This window comes from Parus major, chromosome 3, assembly GCF_001522545.3.
Source record: "Parus major isolate Abel chromosome 3, Parus_major1.1, whole genome shotgun sequence".
Taxonomy (NCBI): domain Eukaryota; kingdom Metazoa; phylum Chordata; class Aves; order Passeriformes; family Paridae; genus Parus; species Parus major.
Genome location: NC_031770.1, coordinates 16,047,363 through 16,073,473, shown reverse-complemented (window position 1 = coordinate 16,073,473; position 26,111 = coordinate 16,047,363). Strand labels below are relative to the sequence as shown.

At 45.9% G+C, this 26,111-nt stretch overlaps 1 protein-coding gene across 1 annotated transcript in view; it reads left to right on the top strand.

Annotated features, from left to right (window-relative positions):
- Positions 1–23,114, top strand: part of COQ8A (coenzyme Q8A) — a 43,347-nt gene extending 20,233 nt beyond the window's left edge. The window contains exons 5-15 of the mRNA XM_015621846.3: positions 3,054–3,128; positions 9,505–9,627; positions 13,268–13,353; positions 14,371–14,511; positions 15,615–15,696; positions 17,031–17,124; positions 17,939–18,080; positions 19,538–19,645; positions 20,385–20,450; positions 21,181–21,267; positions 21,737–23,114. Of these exons, the coding sequence (XP_015477332.1) occupies positions 3,054–3,128; positions 9,505–9,627; positions 13,268–13,353; positions 14,371–14,511; positions 15,615–15,696; positions 17,031–17,124; positions 17,939–18,080; positions 19,538–19,645; positions 20,385–20,450; positions 21,181–21,267; positions 21,737–22,030 (1,298 nt within the window). The 3' untranslated portion in view covers positions 22,031–23,114. The remainder of the gene's footprint in view (positions 1–3,053; positions 3,129–9,504; positions 9,628–13,267; positions 13,354–14,370; positions 14,512–15,614; positions 15,697–17,030; positions 17,125–17,938; positions 18,081–19,537; positions 19,646–20,384; positions 20,451–21,180; positions 21,268–21,736) is intronic.
- Positions 23,115–26,111: the final 2,997 nt, after the last annotated feature.

Genomic DNA, 26,111 nt, shown 5'->3' with positions numbered 1-26,111 from the left:
TTTCAAGGTGCTGAACAATGGCTGTTGAACAATTCTGAGAACTGTCCCAAACTGATTAATCTTGGAGGAAATACACATCTTGCAGACTAAGAAAGTAAAGAACATCAGGAGTGATCTGTGCAAGTAGATTAGGGGCCCAGAGGAGGACAGTGCTTTTGTAGCACTGCAGGTTCTTTGGAAGCATGACTTGTTCCTGATAACAGATGAGCAGCAGCAGCTAAGACCCATATAGCTGCTTACTCACTTCCTCCCACTACAGGAAGGAATAGCAAAGAGCAAAAAGGAGAAAACTTGGAAGCTGAGATAAAGAGTTTAAGAGAGGAAGCAAAGAAAGCTCCATGTTCAAGCAAAGCAGCTAGAAGAGTTCATTCACGACTCCCTACTGGCAGACAGATGTCCAGGTATTTCCTGGGAAGCAGGACCTCAGCATCTGTAGTGGTTACTTGGGAGGGCAAACACTTTAACCCCAAACATCCACCCTTACATTCTCCTTTTTTGCAAGCTTGACTGCTAAGCAGCAGCAAACACTGTGATTATAGTTTGAAGATTTTTTTTTTTTTGCATAAACTTCAGATCTTTAAAGCTTAGCAGCTGTTTAACCATGGACTTGTTTTTGCCCAACTTTAGTTTACTTGAAACTGTTGTTGACTGGCAATTGGAATTTATTTTTTTGGAAACAGGATAGTGGAGCAGTGAGGAAACTGTAAGAGCACCTATTGAAAAAGCAGCTCTTTTTCTGCTGCAGTCTACAGTATTAGTGCAGATGCTTAGCTGTGCACATTCATGAGAGGGAAGGTGCAAAACACATTTATTTGTAGTTTGATCTTGCCCACACTGAAGTAAACCCAAGCTGCTTTTAAACAAGCTGTAACCTCTCCAGCTTTATTCTGGAAGACAGAGTAGAATCTGGTTCCTACTCTTTCATTTACCTTAGAAGTGGTTTGTGTCTTAATGATGAAGAGATTAGAAACTTCAGATATACTTTATTTTATGTCCAGGCTGTAGGTCTGGTAGTTTTTAATTTTAGACATTGAACATAGAGCCTTTAGAAGACAATGTGATGTTTTTAATTTGAAACCAATTACTGCCAATCAGTTAAGTCTAGCTCTGGTAATAACCAAACTGATTTATGGTGGGGAGCATTGTTTGGTGAAAGTGGGATCAAGGCCAACAGAAATGTTCTGTGTGTGGTGTTTAGTCTAGAAAATCACATCTTCTTGTTGAGATATGTCTTTATTGGCTTCCTGTGTGAATTGGTACTGCCTTGCTCCAAGTTATTGTCTTGCATGTGGGATCTGATTGGGAATGATTGCGTATCAGCATTTTAGTAGGTGTTTATGCTGTGCTTGAAAAGCCTTTTTGCTTGTTTTCTGCTAAGCCTAGGGGTATTTCTCTCACTTTGTTTAGCTAATAATATCGCTGGATTTCTGGTGCAAAACTCTTGCTCCTTGGTGATGCATGATTTGGCACAATTGAAGGGTCTGCACAAGTTAGTTACTAACATCAAACTTCAGTGCTACAGCTCCATAGAAAAGCTTGCAGAAAATATAGAAAAACTAAAAAAATCCAAAAACCAAACTAAACCGCAAACAAAAGCCATCCCACAAAACTCCCCATAAAACCAACCAAAAACCCAAACCCCAGCCACCTTGTAATGTCACAGATGCCTCCTGTGCTTCACCTTCTGCAGGATTTTCTGGTCCCAGTGCACGTAGTCTGTAAGACTGAAAGTGGAACTATTTGTGAAGCAGGAAAACTATACAAGCCTGAAATTTTACTGGGTCAGGGGAGCTTGTAATTGACTGATGGGAGAGAGGAAAAACTTCAGTGCAAGTTGAGGATCACTTAGTTTGTGGCCAGGCTTTCTCACTTGAGTCTACAAAACTTGTGCATGTGGTTCTTCCTGCACACGTGCAAAATGCCATGTGCTGGACAGCTCTGCTTCCTTCATTGTGCTGACTTTGTTCCCTGGTTGTTTTACCTGGGAAGTTTTCCAGTAGTGCCTTGGGGAGGGCTTGGGGTGCTTGGAAGGCAGGTGCACCCAGTACTGTCAGCAGTGTGGGAGTACAGCACAGCAGGATGCACCGCTGTTGAGGAGGTGTGGGGTAGCACCATCTGTTCTGCCTGCCATATCATTTATTATTATAGAAAAATAAATATTTTGATATTGGGAAGGCAGTGAGACCTTTGGTAGTATGGATTGCTTCATGATTAGATCTGTGCCTCATTTAATCTTCGGTGCCTTTGCTCTGGTTAGTGGAGGCAGATAACAGCTGCTTTTGTAGTTGTAGCTTAACCTGTGTCTGTGAAACAGCACCCTGGAATTCACTGCTTGCCAGAGTGATAGTGAATGTGGAGTGCTGATGTTTTGTCTTCTGGTCTTGCTGTTGCTGTGTGGGATTACTCCCCAGCTCCCTGGGACTGCAGGTTGCAACACTGCTGGTGTAAGGTGAGCCTCGGGGAAAAACGTGATTCTGTTCATCACAGTAAATGAGCACATGGAAGGAAGAGGCAGCTAATGAGCACAATTAAACCTAATGCTTAGGCAGCAGGGTTGCAAAACTTTACACTCTGTTGGCAGTGGCTTCATCCTAAATAGGTTTTTCCTCCTGCTGTTGTGGCATGGTGGGGAGTGAGAGGGATTCTGTTCCTTCTTGAGAATTGTACTTTGAGAACCATATTTGTGAGAGTTTTGGCTTCTTTTTTTTCCTTCTTTTTTTTTTTTTTTTTTTTAAACTCCATGATTTCAGTATACAGCAGGAGATTAGCCAGAGCACAAAGCTCTGAGTAACACTTGTGACATGTTTTATAAAAGCCAGATGTCCCAGACTGGCCTAGCCTGTGATTCCTGGCTGGCATGCTGGGCTGAAGAAGTACAGGAGAAAACTCTTCAGTGTTGAGTGAAGATGACTCCATTGCAAAAGCCAGGATGTTCTGATAGAGCTGTTGTGCATTTGGATCTATGGCTTAACGTTAAGTACCAAAAATGCTTCTGTATGTGGCTTGGAAGGTTTTTTCATTCTGACTTGAGTCTTTTTCTTCTTATTTTAAAGGGCTAGCTGTTGGTCTTGGCATTGGGGCGCTGGCTGAAGTGGCGAAGAAGAGCCTTAGACCTGAGGAACGCAGTGGTAAGCCCTTTCAATGTCTTTCCATTTTCTTTTTTCCTCCTCTTTTTTCATCCCCAGACACAGTTCAGCTGCATTTGCAAGATTTGTATTCTTTTGAAGGCTGGGTAGTGAGACCGAATAACAGGGGATATAGGTAGTTCTTTTATTTTCAATATTATTCTTCATCTCTTGGCTCTTCTTCCATCTCAGTACACCACAGCCTTACTACATAGACAGAGGCCAGAGGAATATACCAGAGGATGTTTTTGTGCCAGCACAATTTGTACAGCTTTATTTTCCCATAGCCAACCTTGAGGTTGAATACTACCCCTATGCCCATTCTTGGACTGTCTTGACTTAACAATTCTTTTTAAACTGTTCAGTGAAACCATGCAGTTCTGTTGGTACAGAAACTTTAGATGAGCCTGTGTGTCTGAAAGTTTTGTTAGTGGTTGCAATTAAAGAAGGTTGTGTTTGAAATTAAAGGATGTTCTGCCTAGGAGGAACTTGGAGGATGGCTGCTTCCTTGTAAGAGAGACAAAGCGCTTTATGCTCCTATTAAATGGAAATTATTTATTTCCAATATCTGTCTTTTGCTGACTCCTAAAGGACTCTCATAACATGCAAAAGGCTGTGCTGTGCAAATTGGCCTGATCCTCTTTCCAGCTTATTTGAAGTTGGTGGTAAAATGTTTCTAAGTTGTACTTGATCATGTCATGGTGGCTTTCTTCTAGGCATATGTGTTGGTAAAATATTGTGGAAGGGTGTGTGGGTGAATGGTTTAGGGCATAGAAAATTCAGGTGTTCTTCTCCACAAAACATGAGATTACTCTAAAGTTTATGGTTCCATTCACTTGTTTGTTATCCAGGAAAAGCTTTGGTGGAATACTGCAAAATGTCAAGGTCTGTTACGGTTGCTGTGGGCTGTTTTGTCTTCGGCTGGTCTCTCTGGTTTGACTGGTATGATTGTGTGTTTAGGTTACTTCCAGTGACTGGAGGGAGCTGATGAAAGGTTGAAGTAGTTGTCCCTGGAAGTAAAAATGGAAGTCAAATTGTTCCTTGTCCAGAAGCATTACTTTCAGATAATGACATCTGTTGGGTCCTTGTAATTCTACTCTGTGGCTGGTAGTGTTCTGCTACAAAGCCAGTTTCTGTCTTCACCTTGGTCATATTTGGGTGTGGAAGAAGGATGGAAATTGAACCTCTGTTTTAGGAGGTACTGGAGTGGATGAAAAATGAAGAAATTTAGAGTGGGGAAAACCACTAAAAGAACAAAGCAACTGAACAAAAAAATCCCAACTGAAAGAATTCCCAAACCATAAAACAACACTTCAAGATATGAAACACATTCCCTTTAGTGGGAGGAAGGGGTTGTGGAGGACCCAGGACTCTGCTTGTATTTAGAATACCAAGATGCAAATATTAACAGCAAGGTAATACAGAGCAGCCCAGCAGAGAAAAAGGATCCTTGGCAAAGAGTTCTTGTTTCTCTCTAAGACCTGAGATGTTTGAGGATGGATGGGTTTCTTTGCTTTGATTTAAAAACATACACTCAGGCAAACACAGCTCTTCCTGTAGAGAATCCTTGAAGGCTTTTTGCTTTCAGCACTTGGGATGTTTGACAGGCTGTTGATACCTGTTGGAAGCTGATGATTTGTGTTGCTTTTAACAGAGACAGAATTGCACAACCGTTGGTATTTTTCTGCTTGCCAGAGTATTTTCTAATTGGGCACACCCCAAGTGAAAACATGAGCTTGCAGAGCTATGAAGTTTGAGGGAATAACATGAGCTTTGTTCCTCTCTCTTAGAGCATGAAAAGGATTGCTTTTATTTTTATTTATTTAGAGGGCAGAAGACACTTTCTCTTTGCAATAAAGCATTTGCACCTCTAGACTTTAATCTTCTTGATGGGGAAACTACTATTTTTCTCTGTCAGAAGCCTGCTTTAGAGTCTTGAATCCTACTTTGGGAAGAGTGATTTTCTTGAACAAACCTTGGTTAAAAAATAAGGCAACAAGAACAGTCAACTTCAGTTCTAGGCAGGGAATTAGAAAATGACCTGGCTTTTATTTTTAGGTGTTTGTTTGTCTTTCCTTGTTGCTTCCCCTCTTGCTGTCAAGTGTGCTTAGATAAGATCTTGGAGCAGTGGTTGTGCTGTAGGGTAGTATTTATAGTGGAACTGAGAATGCCAAGAGCAGCAAGTGTGGAGGTGAGGCAAAAGTGAAAAACTTGCAGCTTTTGTACTCTTCTGGAGCTTCTCAGGCCAAAGACACAGGAAGACTTCCAGGTGACTCAGCTACAGCCTCTAGCTAGTGTCCTTGCATGTGTTTTCCACAGTATTTTAGAGTGGTGGATAAGGCTCCAGGAATGAGAGCTCTGTCCATGGGCTCTGCTCCTGCAGAGGACAGGTACACAGTGGGAGTCCAAGATTCCATTTTCTTACTGTTTTTCTGACATTAACAGCCTGAGCTGTTCCTGGGGGAAATCTCATTACATAAGTACCTCTACATTTCTTTTAAAATACCTCTGCATCCCTTTCCTGATCTCAACTTGAGGCATTTATTCCCAAGTTTTATGGCTGCCAGCACCATGAGTTTGAGCTGAGACCTGTCTCTTGAGAATTACATATTGTCCTGTTCCTGGGAAGCTGCTGGAGGATGTATTATTCCCTATTGCTGCAATAGTAATAGTAACTTCTTGGCACTTGAGACTTAAACAAGTGGGATGTGCGTGTATGCCCAAAGGCATGCCGAGGAATTTCACTCTCTCACTGGCATCCAGGAGTAATGAGGAAGGGCTTTCTCTTGGTTGCCCTCCTCTTGCCTAGTTAGTACAAACTAAAGTGTCTTCACACCTTTAAAATGGAATGGGAAACGCAGGTCCTTTAGTCCCAACCCCTTAGCCACACTCCTGAGCTACACATGATCCTGATAGCACAGCTTGTGCTTCTTGTTTCCATTGCTGTTATCAGAGGGACTGCAAATTCCTACTCTCCTGCACGTTCTGATCTGTTTTTTCCTGCTTGGCTTCCCCATCCTTGTTTAGTAGCCACAGGACTCGTCTCTTCCTACTTTGGATTGTCTCTGTTTCCATAAACAAGTCACTTCTTCAGGGACTTAGCCTAGAACAAATATATCTGGTGCAAGAGTTGGTGAATTTCTTCCTTTTCCATCCAAGCCTGATGTCCTGGACATAAATTCATTCCGCTGCCAAATTCTTGTAAGTGGGTGCAGGGTGGTTTTTGTTTTTGTTTTTTGTTGTTGTTGTGGGTTTTTGTGTTTTTTTTGTGTTTGGTTTTTTTTTTGTGTGTTTTTTAAGTGCTTAAGACCCTAATGCTTCCACCTTTAAGTGGTTTGGCTCTTCTTATTTTGTTAAAAAGAGGATGACTGACTTGATTTCCAGTTTGAATTTTCCTGGTAGACTGATAACCTCCTCTGTCACTGGTGACCTTGATGCCAGCCTCAGTATTTCAAGTGTGTATGTAAATACAGAATAAGGCCCACACAGGGTGGGAATGGGAAAATAGAATAAGTTCCCAGGAATTAAAATGAGAGTGCCCAAATAAACAGCTGCTGATACAAGTATAGATACTCTGGGTTCAAGGACAACTTTGTCACTTATTAATGGTCTGTCCTGGGCAGTTCTTCAGGCACTGCACAAATACCAGGCTGGACAGAGCCCTGACAGGCTGGCACTTGGCCTGGATTTGAACAGAGGGATTTTCTTATGAAAGGCAGTAATGCAATATCCTTGGGTTGTCCGTCTCAAGTGCTTAGGCCATGTTCTTGAGTATTCCCAAGCCCCAAAGTTTTTGTGGCAGATGGTCCTACAACAAATACAAAGTCCAGTCACTAGTTCTCCATTTGCGACTGGCAAAGAAGGTGGAAAAGGATGCAGCAGTGAGTTGCACACAGGTTTGGAAAGGAAAAAATATACAAATGGGTCAAGTACTAGTGAGAGTGTCTGCCTGCTGCCTGTTCTGTGGAAGAACTCACAGGCCCAGGCACTGTAGCTTCAGGATCCTTAATTTCTGAGGTGTCCATGTTGCCATGGCTCATATGTGACTTCTATTTGCCTTTTTTTCTTCCTCTGGTGAAATAGGTGAAACCTATTTGTGAACTGAAGATGGGGAGGAAATAATATGAGGCACCAAAAGGTGCCAGCCATCTTTGGGTAAAATGTTAACTCACTGAAAATTGGTTTATTTTTTTCATGAACTTGTGGTGGGTTTTATTCCCACTCCCTTTTCACCCAGCCTTGGAAGCCTGTGTCTGTTTTCTCTGTTTGCCATTGACACAGTAGTGCTTTTCACTCTTGCTTCCAGGTCACCTTCTTGTTCATGCACACTTGTAGCAAAGTACATAAGCAAGAGCTGCTCCCATGATGTTGGGCTGCCTGGTGATCAGGTATTGCCCCTGGAGGCTTGACTTCAGTGAGAAGCTGGCCAGAAGAGGATTTGGGACTGCCTGTGTTTGACTCTTTTTCTAATAAGAGTTAAAATTGTCAGAGCTCACTGGCTTCTGAAAGTGGCTTTAATCATTAACTAACCCCTTTATTCTGCTGCTGACTCAAAGGAGGATGTTTTTGTGTGCAGAGATGTGAAGGAATATACAGCTTTGATTCAGTATTTTCACTAGGTCTTGTGTGTCATCTCATACAGGGATTTGCCTCATCATTGCTTAAGGACACAACTTTCCTGATAGGACACTTGAGAGACAGCTTTTCACTTGTGCAAAGCCAGATCTTTCTTCCCTGGGTAACTCTATCTGTTCAGTCTCTAAGTCTCCTTACTACATCCATTATCCAGGGCAAAATGTGCTCCAAGGAATGCAATGTGCTGGATATAGTGAATTCTCAACCTGTCCTACTTTTCCATATCTTGCTCTGAAGAGCAGGATGGCTGTCCTGTGTACTCCTGGTGTTTTTATCCCCATTTTCACATACATCCTTCACTTAGGACAGGGGTTTGTAGAGAGAGATGTCTCAGATTCAGTGCCATCTTCCTGCTATCCCACAGAACAAATGAAAGAGTGGGGATGAAGGGCAGCAGAGCAGCCTGTACCTGACACATCTGTGCTCTGCCTGTGGAGAGTTCTGTGGAATCATTTCTGCAGGGAAGGTCTGTAAGCAATCCAGCTGCTTGCAGGAACTGAAGGGTGTCTGTCAGATCAATAACATGCTTGGCACCTCAAGAAAATGGTGACCGGAGTTTAGACAGCAGCTACTTCAGTCTGTTTCTGTTATTTCTTCTGTCCCTTAGCCAGTCTGAGTCCCTCTGTGTACCTTCCTGAGAGCTACCAGGAAATGGAGAGGATCTCTGGCTATTCTAGTCAGCACACGACACACGAGTAATTTCCATTTGCTGGCTGAGATCTCCCAGGCTGTTTTCATCTGCTGTGGTCTTTTTGGGCACTGCCTATTGTTTATAGGGGCTTTAGCTGCTCTGTCCTCTGTTCCTCTAAAGCAGTCAAAAAAAGATGTAGCTGCAAGATCAACATATTAGCTGTGAGCTCTGCAGCCTGGCTGCAAGGCCTGACCTTCCTCCTCCTTGGCTCTCTGTCAGCAGGAGCTGATCTACAGCCCCAGCAGAGAGGTGGGTGGGTGTCTGCCTGCCCCCTCTGTCCCTGCTCTACTGGGCATTGGCCTGGAAGGTAGTTTTGGCTTGCTTCTCCCAAAGGGACCACAAACTAGAATCAGTGCCTGCTTCCCCTCTCCCTTAATAAAAAAAAATAAAAAATAAAGTGGAAGGGAAGTGCTTCTTATGCCATACAGTTCCTCCGTTGCAAAGTTGGAACTGGCACTGGTGTGTACATGGCTGCATGACCTCTCTGAGCCTGTCAGACATGAGGCTTTACACATGCCTGGGGACAGGAACATGTGTTAGAATGTGTATACTTTGGTCTTGTTCTGTGCAAGTTTCCACGTTAAGAGGTTGGAAGAGTTATTGGTCTGTGCCAGTGTGCTTCCAAGGCTTTTGAGGATTCCCCCTTGCTGTGGCTCACTCCCCCTGCCCTTCTGAGGCTATGGCTATGCTGCAGCCCATGGTGTGGGACTCAAGACACCTTTGCACAGTGTATTAGGCTGTGCTGGCTGGCACAGTGAGTTCAGGCACCAGCATCTAGCCAGGATCCCAGACAGTTTGCAGAGCAGCACAGACATTCTTGGAGGCTGTGACTTGCTGCTCCTGGCCCTCAAGCCAACAATGTCAAAGTTGTCTCAAGGCACATGTACAACTTCAGCCCATGCCCCTGGGTTGTAGTGAAGGCACTCAGTGTAGTCCTAGTTTGATTTCCCATAGGGAAGGGCAAATCTCCTGTTGAATGTGGGCTAATACAGTGGAGTGGGCTTGCCAAGATCAAGGTGTTCTTCATTCATTACTCTCTCTCCTTGCCCTCAGGGAAGAAAGCAGTGATGGATTCTAGCCCGTTCCTGTCAGAGGCCAATGCAGAAAGGATTGTGAGGACCTTGTGCAAGGTCCGGGGAGCAGCACTGAAGCTGGGACAGATGCTAAGCATCCAAGGTAAGTGGTAGCACAGGTCCTCAGCTGTCCTTTGTGCTGCCAGGTGTGACAGAGGGTCAGCTGTCTGCAATCAGGCAGTGTCAAGTGAATGTGGAGACTCAGAACAAATGGCTTTCTCCTGGGAGAGCAGTGATGGAAATGTTTGAGTTCATCTAATCCCAGAATGAAATAGATACATGCACTTATACACAACCACACTCTCAATGTCCTTATCATGTGTAACTGAAATTGGTTGACAGTAGGGTGACACTGAATTTTAGTGTCTGTGTTACAAGCAATTGTTAAGAAGCAGAGCTGTATTACACCCTGATTGCAGATGTCCTGCTAGAAAGGAGGAGGGTGACAACAAGAATGTGATCCTGTTCTTTGTTCACCAAAAGTGGTCAAGGTTATATCCACAATACTCTCCCATTATAGAAGCCTGTTTGTGGTTTATGTGCTCTGTGGGCACTGAAGCTTTACTGGAAAGGCCAGTAGAGTTGATAATCTTAACAGGTATAAAACACTTGTTTCCATCCTGAGAAGACTTCAAACTGCTATTTAACCCTTTGAGCTCTGAGGCCAGTGACCACAGATAAAGGCAATGAGTGACATCAGTGTCTGCTCTGAACTGTTAGGTTACCCCAGGGTGATGGCAGGTGTGCTCAGTTCAAACCTTATCTGGATCTTTCCACTTTGCCTTCCTGCCCAGCCAGATAGAGAAGGAAAGAACCTGCCAAAAACAGCTGTAAGACTTGTCTGGAAATAGTTTTCAATATGTTTCTGAAACTGAGTAAGTGTCTGAGTGTTTGAAGTACTCACTTTACTTGGCTTGTGCTTCTACTTGAATTTTTGTAGGTATTAGATGAGACTGGATCTAGTAGAGTATTAAATGCTTTGGGCTCACCAACAAAACAAGATCAGTTCACTGTCCCAGACAGCCCTGATTGGCATTTCATTTGCTAATCAATTGGTTTAGCTAGGTGCCAGGCTGATGGCCACCTGGCAGAGCCTAGTGGGAGGCATTGGCTGCTGTGTCAAAGGCTTCCACCCACATGCTGTTTTCTCACCCTCTAGAAACTGCCAGGTGCCACTGATGGCTCACAGTGCAGATCCAGGAGGAGCTCCTGTGCTCCTTGCCTTCCAGTACCTCTGGTATGTGGGCTGAGTGAGCCATGCCTGGAAATCATCTCTGCAGTTAACCTCATCTACCATAGGTGGGATTAATTTCAAATTCTTGGGACACCACTGAGTTGTGCCTGCTGTATGCCCAAGCCTGGTCACAGTTGCCTTAGGCCTGGATATGAGTGCAGTGGGGGGAGCTGTGAAAGGCTGGCTCTGAGGAGCAGAAATGCTCTGGGTTTTTATAACTTGCCTGCTGTCTTCTAATGTTACGGGTGCTCTGGCAGGAGCATCAAATACTTGCAGATTGACTTCACTCTGCTGTCAGGAGCAGGCCTTCAGCAACTTTGATGGTTGTACCCAGCCCTCATTTGGACTCTTGCTATAAGTGTGTGGACTATGCTGTGCCTGGCAAGAATGCAGTCCCATGGTGACCTTGCTGGGGGACACCTGTGGTGAAATAAATCACACCATCAACAATGCAGAGTCTGTTTCTTGGGGTGGCCGTTTGGACAGGAGGATTTCATGCAGGTCCTGCCACTTTGTGGGCTTCTCTATGGCCTGGAGAGTTTGAATTCACTGCTTCTGTCAGCAGGTCTGGGTGCTAACCAGGGGCAGGGGCTCCCTGTACCTGAGCACAAGTCACAAAGCAGTGTCCTTAAAATCCCTGATGTCTGTTGTGTCCTCCTGATGTGGGAGTCAGTGGATTTGTTAGGGATGCACATTCCTAAAGGTCATGCACAGAAAAGATGCCAAAGGCCCCCAGTCATCCTGTGTTCTGGGAGATGTTGGAGAGGCAGCTGCATTTGCCAGCTCAGTGCCCTACCTTGGCTCCTGCTTAATTTTGTTCCAGTAAGGCCTCACCAGTTGACCACAAAGACGTAAAACCTTATTCATCAGCATGTGGTAAGCATGGCTTTGGCAGAGTTGCTTCCATGGCAAGACTGATTTTTGACATTGCTGCTGAGTTTCTGTACAGTCAGCCTGGACTTGCAGGTTTCTTGGCTATTTGACGTCGTGCTCATGAACAATGAGTGGGGGTAGTCAAGCACCTCAGCTTAGGATGGATGCCCTCTCAGACTAGGGGTTGAAACCCTTTGAGAGGTTTGTGGATGTCAGCAGTAAGCAGAAGAAAGGAAGTAAAATAAGGATAAAGTAAGCAGAATAAATAATCCCGAATGCCTGTTGCAGATGCTGATGCTTTGACAGAAACAGCTTCTGGGAGCAGGAGTCACTCCTAGTGAGATCCATTCTCCTTCTGCCCAGTCACCTTTGGCAGTGCAGGTGACACATTGCAGCATGATGGTTAATACCTTCACATAACCCTGAGAATACTTTTTAGAGTGTTCAGAGGCTGGGCAGTGATACACCACCAGTGACAGAGCAGATGTTTCTTTCAGTGTTTGCAGTGCATACGCAAATGCAATGTCTCACCTTCTCGCGGGTTTGTAACGTCACAGCAGGAGTTCTACTCACTGGTCCTGCAAAGCCTGCTCCTCTCCAGCTTCCAGTGATGGAATGGGAGCTCCTCTTAAAAACTCCGGTTGGTTCCACAGTGGGGTTTTGTTAGTACTTTTAAATGCTGCTATGGCTTCAGTGGGAATTTGTAAACAATGCCGAGTGTTAATGTCACATCTCTGCATTATTTATCTTTTTCTGTCCATTTCATTCAGCCCTTCTTCCCAGAACAGTCCTCTTAAGGTCACTGTTTTTCTTTTTTCCTGGGATAGACATAAGGTGGTTCATGCATATGTATTTGGAGAGGAACAATAAATTTTTGTTTGAATATCACAATTGCATGTGCAGGTTCAGTTCTCAGGATCAAGGCTTGTAGTGTCAGCTTTTCCAGCATTGGGAGAGCAGGAGATAAAACTGATTCCTTTATGAAATGAAAAGTTGGCCAGCAGTAGTAGTTTTTCTCTGAGTTGTTGTACAAGCCTTTGCTCAAGCAGAGGACTAATCTTTCAAGATGCCCCAGCCCCTCCTCTTATGAGTATAAATATTTGCTTGCTAAATCCTTATGACATAAAAGTTTTGGCTCAGCTGTGTTCTCTTCTGCCCACTTGTAGTTGCTCTGCCTTTGGGCAGTTGTTTACGGTAGCAGATGCTGAATCCTGATTTCTCCAAGAGTTCAGTAGTTGTGTAAGTGGTGTTTTACCATTGCACAGTGTCCTAGAGGAGCTGCTGCCTCTTACAATGAACTGGATAAAACCACGTTGGGAACCTTGGAGCACTGGGATGGCTCTCCAGGGGACCCTTCTGTGACCTGTGTTTCCACAAGGCAGTGGCCTCTTCTAGACTGGATGTTGTACTGCTGCCAGCCAGAAGATGGGCTGGTGTGTGACAGAGGCAGAGCAGTCTGCTCCTAGGTCTGTGCAGCCTGTCACCACACCTAAAGAACTAAAGAATTACTTCTAAAACCTTCACTGCAGTGTGCCTGGAGCAGGACAGTCTCACTTGTCGGGATACAGGAGCATGTTTCTTTGTGTGTTGAAGAATGCAATGCCTGCACTGACTGCTGTGTGCTTTCCCTTGGCAGATGATGCCTTCATCAACCCCCATCTCCAGAGGATTTTTGAGCGTGTACGTCAAAGTGCTGACTTCATGCCAATAAAGCAGATGATGGTGAGGAATGTTCTTGAGTGGTTATCAGAGAAAGGGACAATGGACAAAAAAAATGTCACCTGTGACATGCCCTAGTAAGGGAGGTGGATGGGGATTTTAAAGAATATTTCAGTGATGTTACATCTTTTCAGCTTTGGGTAACGTGTGATTCCTTCTCTCAATTATGTGCTGTCTTTTCTCTAAAAAAAAAAATAGAAGAGGGGGAAAAAAAATGAGGGAGTTTTTAGTGTCCTGAGATTAATGTTGATGGAGCAGGATGCTGCACACAAATTTGGTTATAGGGTGTTGGTGAGCATAGCCACCTCTTGTGTTTTCTCTTTCTCGTGGGTCTTAAGCTGGTGTCTAGATATGTCTACATCCCATTTTAGAAATAGACTTACAAGCCTTAGTCTGCTGGAAAATTAACAGCAGCATTTTGGTTAACTTGCCATCAAGAAGACTCGGAATGAAATGAACTAAGTTTGCTTTCCCCAGTGTTCTCTGTAAATTAACGTGAAAAGGGTGATGCAAAAGGAACAGCCAGCATTACTTATCTTCTGAAAGACACTAAGCAGAGCTAGAACTTAAATGCAGCAGTCTGGTAGGGTAGCAAAAAAGATGTTAAAGCAGGCTGTGGTGTTTAACTATCAATATTGCCTTAAAGAGAGTTATGCCTGAATTGCTTCTGTTCAGCTTGGCAGTATGATGAAAGAGGAGAACTAGCTAATTCATTTTCTTGCTCATTTTCTGGAAAATAGCAAGTGGCACCCAAAAGAGGATATTTGTATTACCAAGGCAGTGGTGGCTGTGTTCAAGATTTCTGTCTTTTAGGGCAGAGCCCCACAGAGATCTAACCAGTACCTGTTCAGTACTGGGGCAGCATTGCTGGCTGGACCACTCCTTGCCTTGGTGTGTAATCACAAGGCACAGAGGATGATCTGGAAAGCAGATTTTAGTCCCTTAGAGGATCATGATTTCCAAGACTGAAAGTCTTAAATCTTTGCTTCCCATACCCCAATCCTTTCTATTTATTTGTAGAAAACTCTGAGCAATGATCTTGGCCCCAACTGGAGGGATAAACTGGAGTCGTTTGAAGAACGTCCCTTTGCTGCTGCTTCAATTGGTCAGGTTCATCTGGCACGCTTGAAAAATGGGAAAGAAGTTGCCATGAAAATCCAGGTGGGCTTTACAGACCAACCATGTCTTGTTTGTGCTCATAGAAGGGTGGGGGAGCTACATGTGTACTGCTAAACAAATAAGAAGTATTTTAATTCAAGTGAAGATATGATGTCTTACCTAGTGCAAGCTGAGTGGAAAAGACAGGAAAGGTTTTACAGCTGGGGCCAGTCTGAGTCGAGATGAGCAGGATACATCCCACAGATATTTCACTGCAGTATGGGATAATGGTGCTGAGGGACTGCTTGTACATGTAGGGCTATATGGGAGGGTCCCATCTGCTCCATAGGTCAGTCTGCTTTCTGGCATGTGCACAAGCCCCAGGCCCCTTTCTGGGTGTCAGCAACCTCAGGTGGGTGTTTCCAACAAATCTAACTTCTGGAGCTGAAGCTCCTTATACCGTGTGGTTTATAATCCCAAGGAGCGAGATCCCTTGCTGACTGAGCAGTATCCCAGGCAAAGCTGCTCAACTCATTGGTGGGTTTTTTGTAGGATGGGGAGACTTTAGAAATAGTATCAATGGTGTCGATGTCTTCTCAAGCCATTAGTGTCTCAAGTGCTCTCTGAAGTCAGGCCAAGGTAACAGCAGCAGAAACTCAACCCTCTGGCATCAGCACACATTCTCCTCAGTAGTGCAGGCTCCTTCCCTTCCTGACAGATGAGGTGGGAACAGGAGGAGGTGCCTTTGCCAGGACTGGGCTGGGGCCTCACCCCTTGCCCTACTGCTGAGAATGACACACTGGGGCTTCCAGGGGTGTGTGCTCTCAGCTGTGGGAGAGAAATGACTGACTGCTGTGGCTGTTGTGAGATTTGTGTGTCTGAGAACCCATCATGTGTTGGAAGAATTCCCATCAGAGGATCTGAACAAGCCATTCTGATTGCAAGGAGCTGCATCTTAGCCTTTCTGTCTGTCCCCTGGTTTAGATGCTGGGCTTTGAATAAGCTTTTAGAGGAGGGATGTGTGGCTCAGGAATGCCATGACTCATTGCCAGGACATAGGTAGCAGTGATGTGGGGGCAGTGGATGCTGAGCAGGGTGTTTTTATCATGCCCTATACAACCAGGTCAGGTAATCTCAACACTGCCCTCTCCCATTCTGTCCCACAGTACCCCGGAGTCGCCCAGAGCATCAACAGTGATGTCAACAACCTGATGGCTGTCCTCAGCATGAGCAATATTCTCCCTGAAGGTAAAAAGACAGAGACCCTAAGAGGGCCTGGTGCAGGTTGAGTTCTGCCAACCCCTTTCAAGCAGTGCGTTTCATGTGTCCCTCCAAAGACCAGGGAAAGGGACTTAAGGATACTAAGTCTGCCCAGGAGCAGATTTCCTGCAGAAAGCAGGAGAGGAGCAGATGTAGGCAGAGGGTGCAGGGCCAGCTTGGGCAGCCATGCTCTGTTCCCCTGTTCTGCTGCAGAGCTGCTGCAGCCTCTGCTGGGCATGTGCCTGCACTTGGTGGGGTAGGAAGTGCATCTGTGTGTTTTCTGCCCAGGTGTATTCCACCACCTGCCAGAGCAACCTGTGCTTCTCTCTGTGTGCTCTCTATATAGAGAAAGACCCACAGAGATTCTTAGCAAAAGTATAAACTGCCTGGGAATACTCACTTTTGATAGCTTTCTAGGCTTGGAGTGTGAGCAGTATTCAGGTGAGGTAGTCTTGCTTTGTCCTGTTACTTTCTGGTACATTTGGCAGAACTCATTCTTCTCCATGTTTCCTTGTAGCCCTCCATGCCTGCATTCTGTGCTCTTCCCAGACATTCTCTTTTCTTTCCAATCAGAGTCATGGAGAACTGGCAGACTTAGAACTTGCTCAGTGTCCCAGCACATGGACAAGTCCCTTTTCCCACAGAGAATGCAGGACTTACAAGTCCTTTTTTGAAATACCTGCCTGCAGCAGCTGTAAATATTAGTAGGACTGTACAAATACTGCTCTAAAATCATGCTGGGTGCTGACAAAATCCGGGACTGTTCTCTCTGGTGGCTGGGCAGGGCCCTGCAGAGGTTGCTACAGTCCCAGCTGTGTCTGGCCCAAGAAGTAGATTGGTTTTCCAGCTTCAAGACTTAAGGAAACTGGGCTTGGCATCTCAGGCCCTGGCTACGTGCTGCTGCTGCAGTGCACTGTATTAGTCATGCTGACTCTTTCTACTTGGCAGTGCCTGCTGCCACTTGGAGGCAGATAAGGTTTGGAGCCTGGTTTTGCTGCTTTTATGCAGTGTTTGGGTGCTTGTCTTTGGTGTGTGTCCCTGCACAGCCATGCCAATAGCAGCTTGGGCTGTGGGGTGGGAGCTGGGAGAGGACAGAGCTCTGCTGCATAGAGCAGTGGTGTGGATATACCTTGACGTAGGAGCAGCTGTGTAGCTTGTGCTTGGGATTACTGCATAACCTGCAGGCTCTCTGAGGCCTCCTGTACTCCTCAGCTCAGAGTTAGCTGGAGAGCAGGCTGCTCCTCAGCTGCAGCTCTGGGAAGCTTAGCCTGAGGAGATCCTTTTTTCTAAGCCTGCTCTCTCCTGTGGTATTTGACTTTCAGGTTTGTTCCCGGAGCACTTGATTGAAGTTGTGAGCAGAGAGCTGGCCCTGGAGTGTGACTATCTGAGAGAAGCTGCCTGTGCAAGGAAATTCCAGTATGTTTCCACCATTGCCTTCAGCCCCTTTTCTCTGTGTGTGAGAGGCAGGAGAGGTTGCTTAACTTCAGGAATGGTGTGGAGCTGACTGCTGTGCCCTGCCATGTGGCACAAGGGAAGGCTGCATGGTTGTGGCCTGAGCTGTCCCCCAGAATCACTGCCTTGTCTCAAGCTGGCATGGCTTCAGCCAGCTGAAATGTGATCATCTAAACTCCCTCCTCCTGTGCAAGTCCTCTGTCTGTTCTGCTACACATGAAAGTGCTGCAGTAACTCTTGAGGCTGGGTTGCAGTGCTCTTTTGTGTGGTCTTATCTCAGCCTGTTGTTAATTTCTCCCATCCTTCAGCCCAGGAGGTTTTCAGTTCAGCTCTCTTAAAGGAGTTGCCTGCTCCCTTGGCTTGCCATAGCGTCCAGATTATTTTTAAATGATGGATGGATGCTTTTCCTGTCCTGCTGCAGAACTGCCCCTGTGGCACTGCTCCCGTTGGCAAAGTAATTCTTCCATGTGTGTGTAGTCTGACTCTAAAGCCAGGTGGAGTGAGCAGAAGACCCAGTGCCCCTTGATGCACTGGCCTGGAGCCTTCTTAGTATCACTGCTCTGGCAGGAGATGTGACTTCAGGAGCTGGCAGCAGCTGTAAGTCACTGGCAGGGTTTCTGCTGACTTAATCCCTACTGTAATTCCTGAGGAAAACATATCCTGGCAGCCTCAGCCAGGGTGTGGGTAGAGGCTGGTGAAGGGCTGCGTGAAGTGTTGCTGATGGGTCCGTCTGCTCTCAGGGCTCCTAAACCTTTTCCTCTCCTTCCTCCATCCTTAGGGAGCTGCTGAAAGACCACCCCTTCTTTTATGTCCCAAGAGTAATAGATGAGCTGTGCAGCAAGCATGTGTTGACCACAGAGCTGGTGTCTGGCTTTCCCTTGGATCAAGCTGAAGGGCTGAGCCAGGAGATTCGAAATGAGGTAAACTTGGGAGTTTGTGCTTCTGCCCTTGCACAGAGCCCTGTGCTGAGCCTGCCCATGACTGCCAGACTGGGGCATGCTTTGTGCCCCAGCAAACCTTGAGCAGGGCTGGAGTCAGGGACTGTCTGGAGCCTCTAGGAAGACTCGTTTAGGGAAGGTAGCAGTGACACTGGAGTCCCTCCTGGCTTGTTTGGGCCTTGCAGGTACCAGCATATCTGCAGAGAGGGGTTGGAGGGGGTGAATGGCAAGGGCAGCTGAAGGGGAGATAGTCTTGCTGGTTGATGCCATTTCTGATGACCTTAAGTTTGGGAGGGACTGTCAGCAAGGGAAAAGGGGTCTTATGCAGCTGCTCTTCTGGGCAGGACTGCAGAATTATCCCAGTGCAAGCAGTTGGAACCACACATTCTTGTGGGAATGACCTGTGCTGCACAGGGCTGCTGGAAAAGTACCTGTCAGTAAACAAGAGCAGGGATGTGGGGATAGGTGGGTGTTGGTCCTGAATATAGCCAGGGATTGGAGTGCTGTGGTGGGACAAGCAGCTGTTCTAGTAGCAGAAATAACTGTCCTGGTATGTGGATGTGTGTGTGTTTCTTGGTGTGAGCTGTCAGCTGTTAGCAGGTCACTGGGGAAGAGAGCAGAGTCTGTTCCTCTAGATAAACACAGTGAGGTGTCACATTAGATTTGAAGCTGTGCCAGAGCTGTCTGCCTATTCTTAGGGACTGTCCCCAGCAGTGAGATGCTCTACCACCAGGACTCATTTTAAAAGGCTGTGAGCTGGGGTGTTGCTGCAGGAGCAGCCCTTCTTTCCTGTAGGCCACTGGCCTGACTAACCCTCAGCCTTCTGTCCCAAATGGCAATGTCCTGTAGCAGGGTCAAGCTTGCATTTGGTGCCCTCTTCCTTCTACGTTGGATGTGATGTTTCACTCAGCTTTGCAGAAGCTGGAGAGGGGCAGAGTGAGGCTGGCAGTTCTGCTGACCAGGCTCCAGCTTAGCAATTCTCACAGAAAAGCTCTGCTGGAGTATGTAATTCAGCAGGGGGGTCTTGAAGGACTGCTACTCTTGCTTCTCTGTGCCTGTTGGTCCCAAGGTGTGGCTCTGCTGCTTCTTCCTCAAGCTGTGTCTGTGCTGAGTCCACAGGAGTACATGGTGGGTCTGTATCATGCAAGAATCTCATTCTTGCAGCCACCCAGTATGTAGTCAATTGTGGAAAGTTAAAAGGCAGGACCAGAATGCAGTTGAATGAGCACTGGAGCATCTGTGCCATCTGCTAAGGATGCCGCATGGCAGGTGTGGGCCGGGAGTTGCTTCAGCTCTGCAGGAGTTTGGCAGCTTAGAGCAGATGATTCCTGCTGATGTGGTGATCTGTTCCCTGTTTGCTGATGCCTGCTCTAAGTTACAGGTGTGAGTAGGGCTTGCTGCCCTCCTGACTTGTTTCTCGTCTCTCCATGTTTTTCAAGATCTGTCACAACATCCTGGTGCTGTGTCTGCGGGAGCTGTTTGAGTTCCGGTACATGCAGACTGACCCCAACTGGTCAAACTTCTTCTATGACCCACAGCTGCACAAGGTAAGCCTGAGCAGCCAGTGTTCTACCTATACAAACATTGGTTTTCACCAGCTTTTGATTATTCCCCACTCAGAGTTTAATGAGCCATTACTGAGATTCTCTCAGATCCCTGTCCTTGAGGCATGGACAGATAGCACAGGGAAACACCTCTCTTTGCCACTTGCCCTCACTAGGGCTTGGTAGGAAAGCAGGGCTGCTGTAACCCTGTGGCCCTTGATCAGTCACAGCTACCTTCTTACCTGTGTCAGGATCTATTTTGAACGTGGTCAGTGGGAAGCTGCAGCTGGGAGTGCTCTACCAGGACACACCTGAGCCCAGGACTCCTCAGTTAGACACTCTTATGCTGTGCTTAAAATAAGGGTAGCAATTCCTGATTATTGTTTTGGCTGCTTGTTTGTACTCTGTAGGGGAGATGAAACTGCTTTTTATTCCTGTAGTTTGTACTGCAAAGTGCTGGTAAAAGATTCAGTGCTGCTCTGTCCCTGCACTTGAAGCCTGAGTGGAGCTGTCTGCAGAGCATGTGCGGCAGTGTGGGCACTGGGCATGGGCCATTCCTCCTCAGCCCTGTACTGCTGCAGCTGTTGGGGCTGTGGACTGGAAATAAAGATTCAGGGGCAGTTGAGATGCAGAGGAGAACTGTGAAAGCCAGCTGAGCTTCCTAAAGAAATCAGGAACATTCTTAAGATCAGGTTCTACCAGAATGGTTGACTCTGTAATGGATGACTTTGTCCATTTCCAGGTGGCCCTGCTGGACTTTGGAGCAACGCGAGGGTTTGATGAGAAGTTCACAGATGTCTACATAGAGGTGAGGACTTGCACTGTGTCCTAGAGAGCTGCAGTTGATTTTGCAAATACTCTTATCAATTAGCTGTTAACACTTTGTACTCGAATACACTTTGGGTGTGGAGGGAAGCAGGGTTGGAGGCAAGAGAGTGATCTCGGTTCCCGTTTCATCCCTTGCCATGGCTGTCAGCACATGTGCTGCAAGCTGCTGGCTCTCTGAGTTGGGATGTTCACAAAGGTGAACTGCAGTGATGCTTGCTGGGGGGCCTGGACAACAGGGTGTATCAGAGCACTCACAATTCTGTGATTTTTATAGGAGGATATGCAGGAATTGCTTGTTCCCTACCTCCTCCTGAGATTTTTAGCTTTTCCAAGATAGATAAATTGATGTGAAGTCAGACGTGCTTCCTTTGTGATCACCATGTTCTGCACATGGTAACTGAGCTGCCAGGGCCAGCAGCTGCCACCTAAAGCTGCTCACAGTCAGCTCTATTTCTTTGGGGGAGGGGCTGACTATTTGTGAAGGTTTTTTTTGCTGTCCCTTACATTCTCTGGGCCATGTGTAGCCCTGCTGGAAGAGCTGGATCTTTTAGCCAGTAGCTTTTAACCTGCCCAGCATGCAGAGAGGGCAGAGGCCAAGGGAGTGAGCAGGTGGGCGGTGTTACGTGCTCCTGTGGCCTGTGCAGCAGTCCTGTGCTCAAAATCTTGTTCAGTTATCTCTTGGATTTCCTGAAAGTATTCCTCCTACTCAGGTAATCAAGGCAGCTGCTGACATGGACAGAGAGAGAGTACTGAAGAAGTCCATTGAAATGAAATTTCTCACTGGCTATGAAATCAAGGTATGGAGCAGAAGGGTCTGATTTTGGTGTTGGCTGCAGATAAGGTCATTGCAGGTCTGTGAACCTCCCCAGATTTCTTGATGTGGTGAAAGTGTCAGTCCAAAAGCCCTTTTGATAAGCATGAGGGAGGAGAGTAAAAGAGGTTTTAGCTTTTGTTCTCACTTCTTTTTGGGAGCAGGAAAAGTAATGAGGATACAGCTAGCCCCAAAACCACTGTCCTTCTTTTACTCCCTCTACAAGACCCTGCAGGTGATAACAATTCCTGAAATTTCATCATGAAGATAGTTTTCTGGAAGGTTTAGTTGCTCAAAACTGCATGAACTAAATGTTCCTCAGTCTTGCTGAGGTTCCCTTTGTCATGGACAGGGCTGTTTCTCCTAAGCTGCTGATGTTAGCATTAGCATTTCTTTTTCTCCTTGGTGATTGCCATAGCTAGTGGTGTTACTTATCCCTCTTTCCTTTTGGGCAGGAAATGGAAGATGCCCACTTAAATGCTGTGCTCATCCTGGGAGAGGCTTTTGCATCTGAGGAGCCTTTTGATTTTGGCAACCAAAGCACCACTGAAAAGATCCATGGTTTAATCCCAATCATGCTGAAACATCGGCTCGTCCCCCCGCCAGAGGAGACTTACTCTCTTCATCGGAAGATGGGCGGCTCTTTCCTGATCTGCACCAAGCTGAAGGCCAAAATTCCCTGCAAAAACATGTTCCAAGAGGCATATAGCAAATACTGGAGCAGTAGGGGCAAGAAGCCAGAGGAGTAGTAAGAATGAACTTGTCATCTTCTGAGGGCCCGGTTCAGCTGAGCCTTGCAGTGAGCGTTCTAAGCCACCCCTGCGTTGCTCCCCAGCTCTCCATCCTCTTGAGATGCAGCAGCCCCGTGCCCTGGAAGCCAGGTGTGCATTCCACAAGGACAAAGCTGCTCTTTCCTGCTGTGTCTGTCCTGCCTCGACTGGCAGCACAGCCCGCAGCTTGCAGGAAACTGAGTGCTTCTGTGCTGCTTCAAGGCACCAGCTGACTACCTTGAATACATTTGTAACATTCTGATGGTGGTTGCATTCTGAGGGTTTTATAACAAGTAGGGGAAGGAGGGAGGACGAGAGCAGAATTTAATATTGAAGCCTATTTGTAATTGTCCAAAAATTGTTTTTTAAAAACCTTCCCTCTTTCAAGCTGAGGTGGAATTCAAGTAGTTTTCATACTGTGAATTTATAGATTGAAATACCAAGGTGTTCCCTACCACAGACACATCCAGCACCTCCCCCACGTTTTAGTAAGTCAAGTGGTAGCAGTCTGAGAACCCTCCTGGATTCTGCTGACGTCGATTTAATGCAAGGGGCGTGTGTGCAAGTAGAAGTTTTATGCTTTCTGCCTCTTTTTGGCTTGCAAGCTAAACATAGGAAATATTTTTAAAGTCTGAGAATTGAGTACCAGTTTCTTTTAAACACACACACATACACACTCTCACAACTCAGTTCTGGGAGTCAAACATGTAATCAGCAGAGCTATATCTGAGCACAAATAGTGGGATTCTGCACTGTCTCGTAGCTTTCCTGAGGGTGAGTTAGATAAGCTACAGCTCTGACACCGACTGCCTGATGCACTCCTGACTAAGACCCTCTTCTGTGTGTTTCCCTGTGAGGCAGAACTTGCAGCAAGGCAATCAAATGTCCTGCCTCTGGTGAGCAGCTCCAGCCTCAGCTGAAATGTCACACAGTTCAAACCAGACGCACAGTTTTTATCTCTTGGAGTCGAGCTGGGAAATTGACTTTTGTAGGTTTTTGTACAAAGCCTGTACCTGTACGACTTCCTGATGTTAATAAACAAGTGCTTGTGCGGTGGGCCTGCTGCCCGTGGCTGTGTCATCTTCTGGTGTGGGAATGGATGCTAAAAGGAGCAGTGTCCTCTTCTGGGGGATAAACAGCAGCTGAGCAGAAGCAGCAGCTCCCAGGTCTCTTGTTGCAGTTGTTTGCTCAAGGAATTGTTATTAGCCTTGCCTGGCCATCCACCCGTGGCCTGTTCATGCCATGAAAATCCCCGGTAATCTTCTTGCTTTTTAATCTTCCTTTGTTTTAATCACTCTGTTAGCACTTTCCTGAACACAAGTCTCTTTGTCTTCCCTCCACCTGTGGAGGAGAGGCTGTTGGTGTTCAGGCTGACCTGGTGCTCCTAAGGCAGGTGTCCTGGTCTGGCAAGTGCTAGATATTTATTTACCAGCAGGCTCAGCTGGTCCTACTCAGTTAAGAGGAATGCCCAGGCTGTCTGATCTTACACTGCAGCATGTGTGAAATCCTGGCAGCTGACACTTTGGAGGGAAAGAACAGGTAAGTGAATAAAATCTCTCCCCCTCTCTCAGGAGGGACCTCTGAGAAATAGGAAAACACATTATGGTATTATCTTTATTTCAAAGCCATAAACATATAAGCCACTTCATTTAAGACTTTGTTGAGTAAGATGCAGTGCAATTTAATTCAAAATACCAGTCAGATTATCCTTAATCTTTGGAGAAGAGTTAACTCTGCTGTTCAGTGAAGTAACAGTTTTGCATCAAGCAGTTTATCAGTGTACAAAGTTACAGTAACTTTCCTTGTTTTTAGTTCTGATAGACATTGTTTAGTTTTTGTCCTTTGGATCTAGACCTTGCAGCTGTAAAAACAGCAGAGCTGTTTGAGCTGTTAAATGCTTATGTTAAAGTTTAAAAGGCTGACAAGGAAATTAGATTATGTGAGCTTTAGAGCAGATTTTCTGAAACTGAAGATTCAAGGCCAACGTGTTCAGAGAACTTGCAAAGGCAGCAGAGTAAGCTGGAGCATTACAGTTCACTTTTCCAGTAAGCACTTGTTCATGTGAGCCCAGATCTTGTGTATACCATGCTGGGGTAAGAGTGTTCCGACTCCTGGCAAACATTTCCCTTCCTCAGAGTGTTTAGGAATGATGTCCAGCTGAACAGTGGAGTTGTTTTGCATTTGCAAGAGGGTAGCAACTTGTAGAAGCTGAGATGTTGCTTTATTAGGAGAGCTAATTAGAGCTCTCATTCCATAATTCTCCTGGCCTTTTGTGTAGGCTGTGACAGCATTAATAATGGCTGTAGCTTTGTCCAGGGAGTTTTGTGACAGGAGGAATTGCATGTCAGAGGAACAGCAGTGTAGAAAACGTGAGCTAGAAACTCTGGCTTCAAGTCAGAGAAGTTGTGACAGTGTACAGTGAGCAGAAACACTTGGTCTGTGCCAGCCACTGCATTTGCTTGAATTACACTTGCGTGTACAGTGAGCAGAAACACTTGGTCTGTGCCAGCCACTGCATTTGCTTGAATTACACTTGCAGGGTTGAGGATGTGACTGTCTCTATGCTGCAGGGAGCTTCTATGGTCTAGAAAAACCTCTTGTGAAAACATTTCTTCTTTGCACAGGGCAAGCTGGACATTAAAGCTGCCTCTCTAATGACAGTGATTTTCCATTTTAAAGGATCAAGATTCAGGCTTGGTAGCAGTGGTTTTCCTACCTTCTTTCTTTAGTCAGCCTGGCTGCTGCATCTAAATGGCAAATGAATGCTGAGGAGCTGAACAGGAGGTGAACATGCAGTTCAGTTTCTGTTTTTCTAATGCCCAAATCTCAGACACTACAAGGCCCATTTCCCAGGACCTTCACAGCTGTGATGTACAACTGGACCCCTGGGAAATCAGAAATAAAGCACTGATTGAAAAGGCAGAGCACAGGAACCAGGGTATGTCCCAAAGCTGCAGCAGCTGCCTCAATGGGATGAGCCATGGGCTTAAATCCACATGAACTGGAGTGAAGGGCTGAGAAAGTAAACATTTTGACTGAAGGAGAGGGGCAGGAGTAAGGCAGCCTAAAGCTGTGGAAGAAGTGGGAATCACGGTGCCTGTTCCTGGAGGAGATTGCTGGTAGCCTTTGGTGATGGAAGAATGCCCTGGCTGACACTGTGGGATGAGTAACAGTCCAGTCCTGTATTCCTGCTGCAGGGCAGTGACTGAAGCAGGTACCAAGGCCAGAACTTAGCCCAGAATCACTAAGGTTGGAAAAGACCTCTATGATTATCAAAACCAACCCTGAGCCCAGCATCACCTTGTTCACCATTAAACCATGTCCTTAAGTGCCATATCCACACATGCTTTGAACACTTCCAGGGATGGTGATTCCACCACTTCCCTGGGCAGCCTGATCCCCTATTTCCCATGCCTTCCTGTGAAGAAATTTTTCTTAATATCTAATCTAAACTTCCCCAGGTCCAATGAGGCCATTTACAACATGACACCAACAGGGGAATGAATGAAGAACATGTATCAACAGTCTCTGGTAGGGGAAAAATTCCAGGCTGACTTGTGAGGAATGGGTGGATGACAGGAAAGGGTCAGGGCACATGCAAAACTTCACAGGTATTCTGTGAGGTGCATGAAGATCAATGTGATGTTGGTAGCTCAGAACTAACTAACAATCCAGCCTCCAACACTAGGACAGCTGAAAAATTTGATGTATAACTACAAATGAAGGAGGAACATGAAAAACACTGACTAGAACCACATAACTACCTCTTTCTTAGGTCATCATGGTATAGATGACCTAAGAAAAAGGTCAGGGAAACTGTAGTTCAATACAGCAAAGCATCCAGTGACTTTGACTGTACTTTCAAAAGGATCTGGTTATTTTTTTTTAAGCTCTTAAAGGGAAGTCGATTTTCTCACATAATCCTTTTCTTCCCCCTGTGCACTTGTGCAGGTGTGTTAGAACCAGCATGTTGTACCTTCAAGAGTACCATCATTCCCCTTTCCATTTCCTCCTCAATGCTTAATGTGGGGAGGTGGGAAAAAAAGACAGAACAGCTGCA